The 14489-nt window shown below is 38.6% G+C and overlaps 1 protein-coding gene across 1 annotated transcript; it reads left to right on the forward strand.

The window, feature by feature from the left end:
* Window positions 1–10885: 10885 nt before the first annotated feature.
* LOC141549069 (transcription factor SOX-17-like) lies at window positions 10886–13444 on the forward strand. Its single transcript, XM_074278402.1, has 2 exons — window positions 10886–11459; window positions 12147–13444. Exons 1-2 carry the CDS (start codon window positions 11126–11128, stop codon window positions 13046–13048), a joined length of 1236 nt encoding a protein of 411 aa, XP_074134503.1. The 5' UTR covers window positions 10886–11125; the 3' UTR covers window positions 13049–13444.
* Window positions 13445–14489: the final 1045 nt, after the last annotated feature.

Below are 14489 nucleotides of genomic sequence, written 5' to 3' on the forward strand. Positions count from 1 at the left end.
ACCAGGTTGGGGAAACTATGAGAAAGAATTATTTAAATGGTAAGTTCAGAAATTATTGCAATAAATGAACTGATTCAGACTCAAAAATTATTCTACACACACACACACACACACACACACACACACACACACACACACACACACACACACACACACACAACACCCTTGAGTCTAGATCTTTCATTTTATAGGTTAGGGAATTCCTAATGTGGAAATTGTAGTATATTGGAGGGATCCACCAATACAGATCAGCAATTCACCTGTAATTTCTAATTTCAGAGAATTTCCTGAGACTATTTAATAATTGAAATGTTAAATAATTTGTCTGTTGGTCTCACAGATAGTATGTGGCTGAAGTAGGATTTGAACAAGGGTATTTCTATTCCAGAGTCATTGAGCCCAAATTGGTATCTCTAGTTTTAGGTACATGTGAAGCTATGTTAAACAGATGGCCTGTCTTCCTCCACTTAAAGAGAGTAATGAAAATTGGATTTGACTGGGGGAGAGGGAAAATGATCATCTTTTTGTTTTATTAATCAGTGATATAAGAGGAGGTTAACATAGCTAGAAGAATAGTGACTTGGCACTGTTTTGTATTGGGATGTTGGCAGGCTTGAAGAACGTGGAGAACTCTGCAAATCTATAGAACAGTAAGAAATTAGAAATCTTGGCAATCTCATTCTAAGCTTGTTCCTTCTTCTTCCCTTTAGTTTTAAGGAAGCGAGAGGAGATCTTATTAACTCTGACCCTTCTAACCAACATTGTTTTAATGCATGATGGAAGCCCGATGGGAGTTCTATTCTCAGTGTGAAAGGGACTGGTTAAAAGTACAAGACCTGGTACCAAGAAGGATCTCTGGGTTTGGGATCAGAGGATGTGGAATCATTTCCTGCTTCTGGTGCTTATAATCTCTCAACCAAAATTTCCACATTTTTTAAAATGAGAGGTTTGAATTAGAGCAGAGATTCTTAATCCATGTTCAATTAATTCCTCATCTTTGTGGGAGATAAAAATAAGTATTACATATTTCATGGAAGAAGAAAACTAAGGGTTGGATAATGTAGCCTATTTGCCCAATATTACATGGATTTCAGAGAAGCTGGAATTAAAATTCAGAGCATTTGGTCTCTGTACCATCAAGTAAACTGGTCCAGGTATAAAGTAGTGGTTGAGTGATTATATTATATGCATATAGAACACAGATTCAGAAATAGACACTAGCTTATCAGCCATCAGAAAATGGATCAAACTCAGTAAGCCAAAAATCATGACATTGAATCAACATGCCTGACATTAAAGAGAAAGTCTAAAGCTAATCTTTATGGATCTCTAATAAAGAAACTGGCATTTACCACAAGTTCTTTGGCATATCCATCCGCTAACTATTGATTTTCCATCTTGGAGTAGTTATGTTTTGAAATGGAGGTTACAAATGTTAAGCGCAGACTTGGACAAATCTGATGAGCATACTAGGTGGACTTGAGAACCTATTGGGAATCTTTGACCAGTCCCTGGATTTCACTGGGTCTCAGTTTTACCACCTTTTTTTTTTTTTAAGTGAGTGTTAGACTAGTTGATCTCTAAATCCTTCTAGCTTTGGAGCCTCTAGCATAGTATTAGATAATGTTGTCCACAAAATAAAAATAACTTATTGGAAAAGATTGATATTGAGAAAGATTGAAGACAAAAGGAAAAGAAGACAATAGAGGCTGAGATAGTGTCATAAAAGCAATGAACATGAGCTTGGACAAATTTCAGGAGATAGTAGAGAATAGAAGGTCCTGGTGTACTATGGTTCATGGGGTCATGAAGAGTGGGACATGATTGAATGACTGAATAACAATGTTCTCTATATAAGGTACGAGTTCTTCTTCTTTTTTTTTTTTTTAATAGTTTTTATTTACCAGATATATGCATGTGTAATTTTACAACATTGACAATTGCCAAACCTTTTGCTATAATTTTTCCCCTCCTTCTCCCCCAGATGGCAGGTTGACCAATAGATGTTAAATATGTTAAAGTATAAGTTAAATACAATATATGTATACATGCCCAAACAGTTGTTTTGCTGTACAAAAAGAATCGGACTTTGAAATAGTGTACATTTAGCCTGTGAAGGAAATCCCAAATGCAGGTGGACAAAATTAGAGGGATTGGGATTCTATGTAGTGGTTCATAGTCATCTCCTAGAGTGTAATGAGTTCTTTTTAATGGGAGATAAGATATAAGGAAAAAAATACTATTTTGTTTTCCATAAGAAAAATTCATACTTCATTCCTTCCCTGCATTCTGATACCAAGCCCTGATCACCATTACCACTCTGACTTCACAAAAACTCAGGCAAAGTTATAGAAGGGGGAAAGATTAGAATGAAAGTATCATACTTTCTGGGTTGAAGGATTTTTAAAAAGTGTTAGAATGTACTGCATAGGACATATGGTGGGATGACTCAATTAAATGAGCATGACATTGATCTAAGAATCAAAGCAATTAAAACAATTTTTTTCAATGATTTGTACCCATGTAGAGATGCCTTGCATACAGTAAATATATGTTTATTTAAATAATGGATGTTTTTCTTTCTCACTACTACTGACTTGCTGGATGATATTAAGAAAACTATGTATAAGTTCTCTGAATATGAGTTATATGTATAAGTCCTCTGAATATAATCTATATTAATAAGACAAGAAAAAGAAATTGAGAGAATAAGCATAGGTAAAGAATTATTACTTCTTGTAAATGATGTGATGATTTGTTTAGAGAATATCAGAGAATCAACTAAAAATTATTTGAAACGATGATGTAAAGTATAAAATAAATTTACATAAATCTTTAGTAATTTTATATGATATTGACAAAATCCATCAGGAAGAAGAAGAAAAAGAAATTCCATTAAAACGATTGCAAGATATATTAAAATCTTGGGACTGTACCAATTAATATATACACAGGAACTATATGACTACCAAAAACTCTTTACAGAAATAGAAACCTAAATAATTGGAGAAATATCAATTAAGCATGATTGGACTGATTCAGTAAAATAAAAATCATAATTCTACCTGAAATAATTTACATATTCCATGATATGTTGTTTAGCCTTCATTTTTAAAGTGGACCAATGAAATCATAGATGATGTTTTGACTTGCAAGTGAATTGGATCTAAGTGCAGCAAAATAAATAAAAGTCATCAGCTTCATTCTTTCTTCCAGAATAACTGAAGGACAAAAGTTGAGATTACTGGTGATAGACCAGAATACAGTGGGTGACTTTGGTGTCTAGAAAGTTTTACCAAACTCTAATCAATCCAAAATATCTGCTTTTGCCACCTTCATGGCTTTTGGAACAAATTGTTCTCATCTGCCCCTTCTGCTAAGTCTTCATATGCTTGAAGTAGACATTCCTCTAACTCACAGGCTTCAAACCTATCAGTTATGGTTAACCTGATTTAGTCTGTTTATTAAGATTATTTTACCAGGGTATGGCCACTATGTATGCTACAGCATCTTAAAGTCACAGGTGAGAGTTTCATGATTTATACTGTGATAAGCCAACTCCATGATATATCGGTTATATTACCAAAAGGTTATTTTATAGAGCTAGAAAAAAATAAAAATAAAACTGATCTGGAGGAATAAAATGTCAAGAATCTCAAGGAAAATAATGAAAAAGTGAAAGAGAAGACGGCCTATTAGTAAGAAATCTCAAGCAGATGAAACCAGTGTTTGGTACTTCCTACTGGGAAGCTATTGGGAAAAATTCATGATCTGTCAAAATGTTCTGAGAAGACTAGAAAGTAATTTGGCAGAAATTAGGTTTAGTCCAACATCACAAATCACACATGATGTTAACTCCAAATGGACATAAGGTTGCATCATAAATAAATTAGAATGACAAAGAAGATATTATTTTTTTGATCTGTAGAGGACCAAACCAAAAAAAAAAAAAAAAATGATAATGAGGATTGCAGATGATTAAACGGTTAACTTTCATTTCCTAAAATTTAAAAGTTTTGCAAATCAAAATTAGTGTAACTAAAATTTGAAGAGAAATAGTTGACAAAAAAATCTTTGTAGCTAATTTCTCTAATGAGTCTCATTTTTAAGATACATATAGAAATAATTGATTCAAAATTAGAAGAATAAAAGCCATTCCTCAATTGATAAAGAATATAAACAAGGAAGCCCTAGAGGAAGAAATCCAAGCTATTGATATTCATAAGAAAAACATTACATTAACTAGACAAATGAAAATGAAGGCAACTTTGAGGTTTTTTCTCACACCACCAGGCCAGCAAAAAGGAATACAAAAACAAAAACAAACAAAAGAAATATGTCGGAAGAGTTAAGGGAAAATAAAGCTGTGAATTGTTTGGAATTATGCCCTCAAAGTTACTAAATTCTAAATTGTGCATATTCTTTTGTTTGTAAATAAAACTACTAGGTCTATTTATCAAAGAAAGAAATATACACAAATATATATGTAATAGAATGTTAGAATATATATAGAAATATATATGTAATAGAATGTAATAAGAATTGATGAAAGGAACTGTTTCAGAAAAATCTGGGAAGACTCATATGAGCTAATGTAGAACAAAATAAAAAGAATCAGAACAATTTATACAATGATGATATTGTAAAAAAAAAAAAAAAAAAAACTTTGAAAGATTTAATTTTAATCAGTTTACTGACCAACCTTGATTCCAGTAGACTGTTGACATAGAATGCTATACACATCTTCACAGATAGACTAAATATGTAGAGTGGTACATGGATTTTTGGTGATGGACAACATGGGGATTCTTTTATTTTGATTGCCTTTTAATTTGTAAGGATTTTGTTTTTCTGCTTATTTTGGGAGGAGGGGGAAATTAATCCTTGTTCATTGAAAAAAAAAAGTTAAGAAAACCACAGAATTATTTTGAATTTCAATTTTCCATTTTTGCACAAATGAGGTTGATAGTATTGAAGACCTATTTTTTTCTCCAAAGGAAAGTTACAATGAAAAAAAAAAATTGAGACTTACATGGTGTAAGAAGAGAACTGAGGAAGTCCCTTAATTAGTGTGTCCTCCTTAAAACACACTGATAATAGTAGATGACATTTTTATAATGCTTTGGAGTTTAGGAGATGTTTTTCTCACAATAATCCTTTGATATAGGTATAGCATGATTACTGCCCTTTTAAACAACCCGAACCATAGAGGTAACAACTCTACATGACTACTCAACAAACTTTAGGAAGCACTGAAATAGGGCCTTAGACTCAATCTATAACTGAGTCTAAAGTTTGTTGTTGTTGTTTTTTTTTTTTTTCCCTCCAGTAGTCTTTTCATTAAAACCATACTGACTCTAAAATCTACGAAGGAAATCTTTAAAAGATCCTCAAGGTAATCTTACTGATTAAAATAATTCCATTCGTCTTAGGGGTTAAAGGTGAATATATACTTTTATAGAGTTTGACTTTCTTTCCTTATATGTAAGAATAGTTTAAATTTTGTCTTTATAGCTCTTCGGCTATCAAAAAACTAAGGAATGGTCAGAGATTTTTTAGTTGTACTGAAATTTAGTCATATGAAGTATTGCTTTAAGTAAATAAGATAATAATAACATAGATTTAGAATTGAATATGCCTTTGAGTTGGAGTCCATCCCTCATTTACTGATGAGAGAACTGAAGTTCAGACAAATTAAATTCGAGGATCCCATAACTAGTTTTCTAAGGCAGGATTCGAATCCAGCTCTTCTCGAATGTAAGTGAGCCTTCTACGATAGATTCCCCTTCGGGCCTCAACTCACTCCTCCTTTTTATATTGAGTGTTTCTTGGGACTGCCTGCATAAATGTTAAAACACTACATGATCGTGGATGTTGCCTTGGCATTTTTGAGCCTTAGGAATTTCCCCCATTGTTACCTCTTCTACCTCCACCCACTGGGCGTCCAAGCGAGTCCCTGCAAATACCTGGCAGAGGAATGGAAGGCCGAACCGCTGGAGTCCACAGCTGGGAGCAGCAGGGGAAGCTAAGTGGTCTATGCAACATAGAAAGGCATCCACTCTCCCTTCCCGCTCCTCTTCTCCCCCCCCCCCCATCTCCCTATCCCCAATACTTAAGGGAGCATGGGCGACCACAAAGCTTCCCCGGATCTCGTGTGTGTGTGTGTGTGTGTGTGTGTGTGTGTGTGTGTGTGTGTGTGTGCGCGCGCGCGCGTGTGTGTGTTGATATAGGCTATGAGATGATGAGAACCAGTCCCAAAGCTGAGAAGTTTCTGAGGAGGGACTTGTAGGCTGGAATAACTCACTTCCTGCTTCGCTAGTATAAGCTCCCAACCGAGCCAAAGGGGAATTGGGTGCAGACCCGTAGTCTCCCTTTGCAATTTCGGCCCAAGCAAAGGTTGGCAGATGGGGAGGGCAAGACAGGGAGTCGAGTCAAAGGAAGAGCGAGCAAGACTTGGCTAGACGGACAAGGGAAATGAATTGTGTGCGTGAGGGACAGTGCGCTGTGAAATAAGGAAAAAGCCCCTGTGGCCTCTAGAAACTCGGAAGCTTAAGTAGAAAACTTGAGTGCAGGATAGGGATTTGGCACGTGGGTAACTGGAGAGAGTCAGAGAATCTGAGGATGCCAGCCTCTTGTCAACAGAGGACTTCTCTTCCGTTTCTCCCATCTCCCCTCCGCCCGGGTCAGCTGCCCGATTACCCTCTCTTCCAGTTAGCTGTCGAATTCTGGAACTCGCACGCTCGCGTCTCTGTGTCGATGTTTCTGTCCCTCTGTCTCTGTCTATCTGTCTGTCTCTCTCTTTCTGGAGAGTGGGGTGGTCAATGAAGGAGGGGGCTAGAATAGGGAGAGGCGGGGCGGAAAAAGCGTTGACACCAGACGCCACCGCGACTTTCCTCCTCAACACTGCCCTACCCCGGGCTGCACTTAGGGCAACTGGCTCCTACCTGGAAGGTGGAGGAGACCATTACTTCGGCCAGGAACCGCCAAAAAACAGCCCCAGAGTTCAGCTAGCGCTCTCCCGTCGTTGTCCCCAAGAGACTGATCATGCTTTGCCGAGGAGAAAAAAAATTCCCACAATTTATAAACGCTAAGATCTTATTGTTTTACTTTCCCGAGAGGGCTATTGTTTATTCCCACGTCTGGGCTTGTTATGAGGCTGCTACGTTGCCTTTCCAAACAATCTTGAGGCAACCTTGGGAGGTTAACTCTGCAGAGCTGCTTCTCTGTGCCCCTCAAAAAGTACGGCTGCAAAAACACAAAGTGTACCTAGGATTCGTCATGCTTTGCTTTGTTTAGTCCTGCCAGAAGGGTAAATTCATGTTGGATTTGTCTCGATAACTTTTTTTTAAACCTCTCTTTTGTCATTTCTCTCGATATTTAGCTGAGTCAGAGGTGCACTGGGCTTTTCTCTCTGCAACACTGATAGTTAACAGGAACTATTCACTGAGGTGATACTTTGAATAGGCATCCCTTTTCTTACAAACTATTCATTATTTCCCACACTATGCTGCGGACGGCAAATGTTGGCTGCGGCAAAAAGCAGCGTTTAGAGATTTCTCCCACTGAGGAATTTGCAAAGCAACCTGCGACAGGAGTGTGCGAATGGAAAATGTCCGCTTTTATTTGGGTATAGTGTATACTGTTCTTTACTTATGAAACTCCCTTCCTCACCAAAGAAACAAAACAAAACAAAACAAAAAATCTTTCGCTGTTGAGAAAAGCGGGTTTTCAGGAAGCACTCCGGATGTTTGCGGCTTTTCATGTGGCATTTGTGGCTGGCTGTGATAACACTTGACCACTTCCAACACTATGGTTAGCAATGAGACTGAAATAGAATTGATTCCTTGCAACAAACTACAGGGTTTGATAAGGTCTAAAAGAAACTGCGGTCCAGTTATCAGAAAGGAATTAATGCCAAAGGGAGCAGGGTTTGAGATCCAGGCGAAACAGGCACAGGGAATTCCTTCCCAAAGATTGAATTAAACCAGTGCTGACCTCTGGAAGAAAGATAGTGTTATGGGAAGGAGGTGAAAGCTGAAGATTTCGATAAAACTTGGGTACAGTAATTCCATTTGATTTCTCTCTAAGCTAATTGGGGCAAAGATTTTTCTATTTAACTACTGAGGCCATTTGCAAGATGCTAATGAATTGCTTTTGCTAGTTGTCAAGCTTGCCCCATCTCTCTTCAAAAATTTCCTTTCCTTGCGGGTTGCATTTTATTCTAATAATGTTGGTGAAGTTAGAGCACCAGAGTGAAGAAAATTTCCAAATATAAGTCATTGGATATAAGAAGCTAGTATCTCATCTCGGAAACTTACTTTAGATCACTTCTTTTAAAAGAAGGGATAATTAAGACAGCTAGCTAAAATGCTTTATTCCTTTCTTGAATGCAGGATAATTTCTTTTTTTTTTCCATATGTGTAATTTGCATAATTCTTTAGTTCACTTCTCTCCTAGGGAGATTTCCCCAAAGTTAAATATCATTTAGATTATAAACAATTTGTTAAATTGAAAGCAACTGTATGCTTGCATTTTCACAACCTAAACAACCAACATATTTCTTTAGAAGTGATATTTCTAAAAAGCCATAGTCAGAACTTAGGGGGGTCCTAGTGAATTTTGGATGGCCAGCCTTTTTTAATCCTATCAGTACAGCTGTGAGAATGTTTTTTGGATTTGTTTCTCAGTTAACTTGGAAGAATATTTAAAATTTAATTACAAAGGCACCATTGTGTAATTTCTTTTGGAGACCATCTCTTTTCTAATTCACCTGGTTGAAATAATACTTCTACAATTCTTTAAGTTAATATTCCTAGTTGGGGACTTAACTTTCTTTAGTGTTATGTTCCCCTTTGGCAATCTGGTGAAAACTTTGGATTACTCTAGATGTTTTTAAATGCATAAAATGCAATGCAAAAAAATTACAAAAGAAACATTATATTGAAAGTTGCCAAAACAACACCAACAACCAGGAACTCCAGTTTAAGAAGCTAAATATTAATCTATTTGCTGGTGTTTTCTTTTTTTTTTCTATCTCTTAAGAGATACTTTTTAAAGTCACACTTAAACTTTCATCCTAAATTAGGAAGAGCAATAGGAGACAGAAGACTGCTGGTGAATAACTTGAGTGAATATTAACTGTTCAGGAGTGACACCTTTGCGATTGGAATACATGCAATTCTCCTTCTGAGAAGACATTCTCTAAAGAAGCCCGCAGTTTATCAAACAGAATTGATGCAACGGAGCAAAAGTGGTGAGATTCGGTAGACAATCCAGAACAGTGAATTTCTTAAGCAGTGAACTGAGTCATCTCGTGGATTGTAACATCACAGAAAACGAGATGACTTTCAACTTTTGGGCTGAAGAGTCTAAAGTACTTTTTTTTTTTTTTTTTTTTTTCATTTCCAGAAGATATTTCACGAGCAAGAAGGAAAAAAAAAAAAAAGCCCACTTTTCTTGAGATCAGTGTTAAAGTTGTTTGGGCAAGGTGAAGGAACAGGTTGGGTTTGTGAGGCATAGACTCACCGGATCTCTAATTAAGACTGAGTTAAGACGAAGTATTAAACCACACACATGCACAACCCTTTTACCCCTCCTCTTCTAGGTCCCCTCCCACCATAATGTACTTTTATCTCCTTTCCGGAGTAGGTCTCGAATATAGGATTTAAAAATGCATTTTTTTTCCAATCTCAAATTTCGGGTCTCGGAATATCTACTTTTTTTTTTTTTTTTTTTTTTTTTTTTTTTTTTTTTTTTTTTTTTTAGTTAAGTCATTTATTTTAACAAACGCATTCATATTTAAATACAGCCAAAAACAAAGGATAGCAGACTTAGGCTGCTAGTCTGACTACTGAAAACCACCCAGAGTGCTAAAGTTAGTTTGTAATAACTGTAGTCCAAACAAAGCTGTCCTTACCCAAATAAGGCCCTCTGATCTCCTGTTTACACCTAGACATTTCCAGATAAGCAATGGATTTATTAGCAGTCGGGAGTAAATTTTGAAAATTCAAGCTTAGGCCCATAAAATTCACATCTTTTACCCAGTTTTCAGATACAAAAGGGAAGGTTTGCCTTATTTATTAGACACGGGAGAAATAGTTTGAAAACATGAATTTACATATAAAAACATTTGAAACAATTTTCATGGCACAAAGGTTTCTCTGCTGGCAAAGGGGCATGAAATAGTCTAACAATTTGAAACAATTTCCCCCCCGAGTTTTGAATAACTTAGGCGCTAAATATATGTGTATCTTATTGGGTTGGAAGAGAAAGATTGAAGTAGACAAAATATTAATTTTTATTTTTTAGTAAAAGTGCTTATGAATCAACGTGGAAAAAGTCGAAGTGAAGCAACAAAAACTAAATTTGGAGAATCTTTATTTATTTAATTTTGTGCGAGACTTTATTGAGGTCCGACTAAGAACCATTTAAGAAGATACCTATTAATGCCTCGAAGAAGAGAATGAATACTTCCTGCAGTCGGTCAAATAGATCATTTTGAACTTTACTTAAAAGAAAAATACGAGTAGTTTTGTATTCTCATTAAAAAAAAACAAAAACAAAAACAAAGAAACAGCTGAGGAGTTTTTGTCCAACAGCACTAGCATTTAAAGGGAAAAAAAAAAAAGTATTTCCAAGAGGGAACCTTTGAAAATTTTGCCGCTTGTGCAATCAATCCCACAACAGCGAAGTCTGAGGTTCCGATTTTCCGGTGCCTGGAAGTCTGGTTCCTTCCAGTCTTCACCTGCTCAGGTAAAGCCTGAGCCGCAGCAGCCGTAGCTCTCTGCGGGGAGGTGGCCCAGGCCTTGGTCTGGGAGGGGCGTCTGACACCTCGTGGGAGCCGCCCCGCCCCCGGAGCCTCATTGGTTGAGTGAGTGTAGAAAGGGGAGCTGCTGCGGAGAGAGCGCTCGTACTTGCCCAGTTAGTTTGGGAGCGTTTGTTCCCCAGTTGTCTTGGACCTGGCAGTGGAGGCTGGGAGTCAGGGCATCTCAATAGACTGACCAATTCCTGTTGGCTACCGCGCTCTCCTCCCACCTTGGACCCGCCACTGAGGGAACCTTCGGGTCCCGACTGAGGGTGTGGGGACGGGGCGGGGTGCGAAGCACAAGGTCTGGGCAGGAGAGCCATGAGCAGCCCGGACGCGGGGTATGCCAGTGACGACCAGAGCCAAACTAGGTGCGCACTGCCCATGATGATGGCCGGGATGGGCTCCTGCCCGTGGGCAGAGTCTCTGAGTCCCCTGGGGGAGATGAAGGTCAAGAACGAGTCCGGTGCAGGTGCAGGTGCAGGGAACGGGGGCAGCGCGACTGCTGCAGCTGCTGGGGCTGCGGGCCGTAGCAAAGGGGAGTCCCGCATCCGGCGGCCCATGAACGCATTCATGGTGTGGGCCAAGGACGAGCGCAAGCGGCTGGCACAGCAGAACCCGGACCTGCACAACGCCGAGCTGAGCAAAATGCTGGGTGAGTTGGCATTTTAAAGGAGCAGCAGGAGCCTCTTACTGTCTGTTTCAGTCGTGGTGATCTTCAGTTCCCAAGTGGGGACCTTAAAGTTCCAAAATAAAATTCTGTGTTTTGTGAGACTACACTTCCTCCTTGCTTTGCTTTTTCCATGCTTTTCTTCCTTCTCCACTTCCCTACCTACCCCCACCCCCGCCCTAATTGCCTATCCCCCTCTAAACTGATCTTCCTGGTATTGTCACCCTTTTGCATCGCTATTCCCGACTGGCCTTATTACAGAACTCTTTGAGAGAGGCTACTTTCCGGCGAATCTTTGGAGAGTATAGTTTTTGCTCCCTCTCCTAGACTGGAAGAAAAAACTTCCTTCCACGTACTCCTGGGCAGCTAGACGGGAGAATTAAAAGAGGAAAAGGGAAAGGATACTGTGTTGTAAACAGAAAGGGCGGAAGGGATTGAATTAAGACGCTTGTCGGAGATTAAAAATTTTAAGTGTTTTTCTAATAAAAGTAGTTCTCTCTTGGAGTGAAGGATTTTACCTTTCATCCTAGATGCCGCAATGTTTTTTTTTGTTTTTGTTTTTTGTGTGTGCCATTTTTATTAACGGACTTATTGTAAGGTTTGAGAAAGATCTGTTAGCGGGTGGAGAATGACCAAGTCTGTTCCCTCTTGTTTTTTCCCTTGTCCACATAGGGAAGTCTTGGAAGGCGTTATCTCTGGCTGAGAAGAGGCCCTTTGTGGAGGAGGCCGAGCGGCTGCGCGTGCAGCATATGCAAGACCACCCCAATTACAAATACCGGCCTCGGAGGAGGAAGCAGGTGAAGAGGCTGAAGCGGGTGGAGAGTGGCTTCCTTCATAACCTCCCTGAGCAGCCGGGCTCGGGACTGGGTCCAGAGGGCAGAGTATGTGTGGAAAGCCTGGGACTGCCGTTCCATGAGCAGACCTACCACCATGGCCAGGGAGTGCTACCTCCTCAGATGGGACACTACCGCGAGTGCCAGAGTTTAGGTCCAGCCTCTCAGTTTGACAGCTACAATTTGCCTACCCCGGAGGCTTCTCCTATGGATGGGATGGAGCCAGATGCAGCTTTCTTCACCTCCTCACTCCAAGGAGACTGCCAGCCAGGACCCTATAGCTATCCTGTAATCTCTGAGTATTCTGCACATCCTGACTCTCACTCAGGTCCTGTGCACCACAGACACATGCAGGAACCCCTGGCACACTCATTGCAGAGCTTGATGGGTCCCTCCAACCCTCTGCATATGTACTATGGTCCCATGGGCTCCCCCCAAGCTGGGAGCAGTGTCCGTGGTTTTCAGATGCAGCATCAGCCAGGATCTAGTCAGCCCTCTCCTCCTCCAGAAGCCTTGGTCTGCAGGGATGGCCTGGACACCAGCCAACCTGCTGAGCTTCTTGCAGATGTGGACCGCACAGAATTTGAACAATATCTGCATTTTGTATGCAAACCAGAGTTGGGGCTAAACTACCAGGGACATGAATCTGGCCTTTCCCTACCTGACACTCATGGGGCCATTTCCTCTGTCGTGTCTGATGCCAGTTCTGCAGTATATTACTGCAACTATCCAGATGGGTGACACATCTACCACTCTCCTCCAGCCTGCGGGCCAGCAGCATAAACAGTGTTACACACTTCCTGCAGGAGCTAAGGAAATCCTTTCCCTCCCCCTGCCCCCCTTTCATTTCTGTGTTTTTTAAATTGAGAGCTGTCTTGGCACCTAATTTATGGTAATTTATTTGACTCTAATCTTAGCAATTTCCTAAAGAGGAAGTGGGGGTTTGGGGGGCTCATTCTGTCAGGATTTACTCTTAGTCTTGCCCCTAATTCTTGTTAAAATTGCCATTTGTAAATTGGACTTTACTTTTTCTGAGTAATGTGGAGTAAAATGCTAATCATACTATGAAAGTTCATGTTGTTTGATGAATTGGGGGGATGGTTTTTTATATGAATACTTAATAAAGCTTGAACTTTACTTTTCCAGTGTTGATTCCCAGAAATTTATGAATCATACTACTAATTTAAGTAGAATTGAAGGATTTCATGTTATTGATGAATATTCAGTACTCATTAAAGAGTGAGTATATGTATTAATATATGTTGTCTTCAGTAAGGATCTGTAAAATCTAGGGTATAGTATTAAATCAAACTGAAACTTTGTCAATTTGAGATGCTAAGAGTAAAAAAATCATTTCATGATCTGCTTATATTATGGAGACACTTTCCATAATAAATAACTGATACTAAGATAAAATGCTGCATAGCTAGAATTTGAGTCTGTCTTCACTTTAAGCCCCCAACTTTAAAAGTAAGAGGATAGTTTTTATTATTAATGAACTGATTCATGTTATGAGTGTTTAAGTAGATTCAATTTTTAGTTCATTTAAAGTAGCTTTAATATTAAAACTAATATGTACATTATCAATAAGTTGGCAGGCATTTATCAAGCTCCTATTGAGTATCAGGAGCTGAGTTACATATTCTACAGATAACAATTTTGTTTTATTCACCAGAGTGAATATCCAAGCATTCTGTGTGTTATACTCCCTGAAAATGCTGTTAAACCCAAATAATTTAAACCATATTTTTTGTTACTAGAAAGTTTAAATTATGCCTAATTATTATTGACCAAAAATCCCTTTAATAATGTTTCTCATTTTCTATTTTGAATGTTATGTTATAGTAAGTTGAGCTTTTTCATCCAAACTTTTTTTTCTATATAGATTTGTAAAATTATTTTTAGCTTCTATCATTCTTTTATATGAAATGGCAACAAAAAAATCATGGGAAGAACAGAACTAATATTGAACTAAGAAACTATGTGCAGTTAAGATCTGAACTGGGACAATAAATCCCCCATCGAGAAGGGTGACTTGGCATTGCAAAAAGCATTTTTTAGAGAAGGGTCTCACAACCAAATTGAATTCTGCTTCCTGTGTTCTTGAACTTACAACTTCGTTTCTATGGACTTGGGATTGCAAAAAGCATTTTTTAGAGAATGGTCTCACAACCAAATTGAA

The sequence above is a fragment of the Sminthopsis crassicaudata genome, chromosome 1, assembly GCF_048593235.1.
Source record: "Sminthopsis crassicaudata isolate SCR6 chromosome 1, ASM4859323v1, whole genome shotgun sequence".
Taxonomy (NCBI): domain Eukaryota; kingdom Metazoa; phylum Chordata; class Mammalia; order Dasyuromorphia; family Dasyuridae; genus Sminthopsis; species Sminthopsis crassicaudata.

Coding starts and splice junctions, on each gene's coding strand:
- LOC141549069 (XM_074278402.1), top strand. CDS start 11,126: ATGAGCAGCCCGGACGCGGGGTATGCCAGTGACGACCAGAGCCAAACT. Junction 11,460..12,146: donor CGAGCTGAGCAAAATGCTGG/GTGAGTTGGCAT, acceptor TTGTCCACATAG/GGAAGTCTTGGAAGGCGTTA.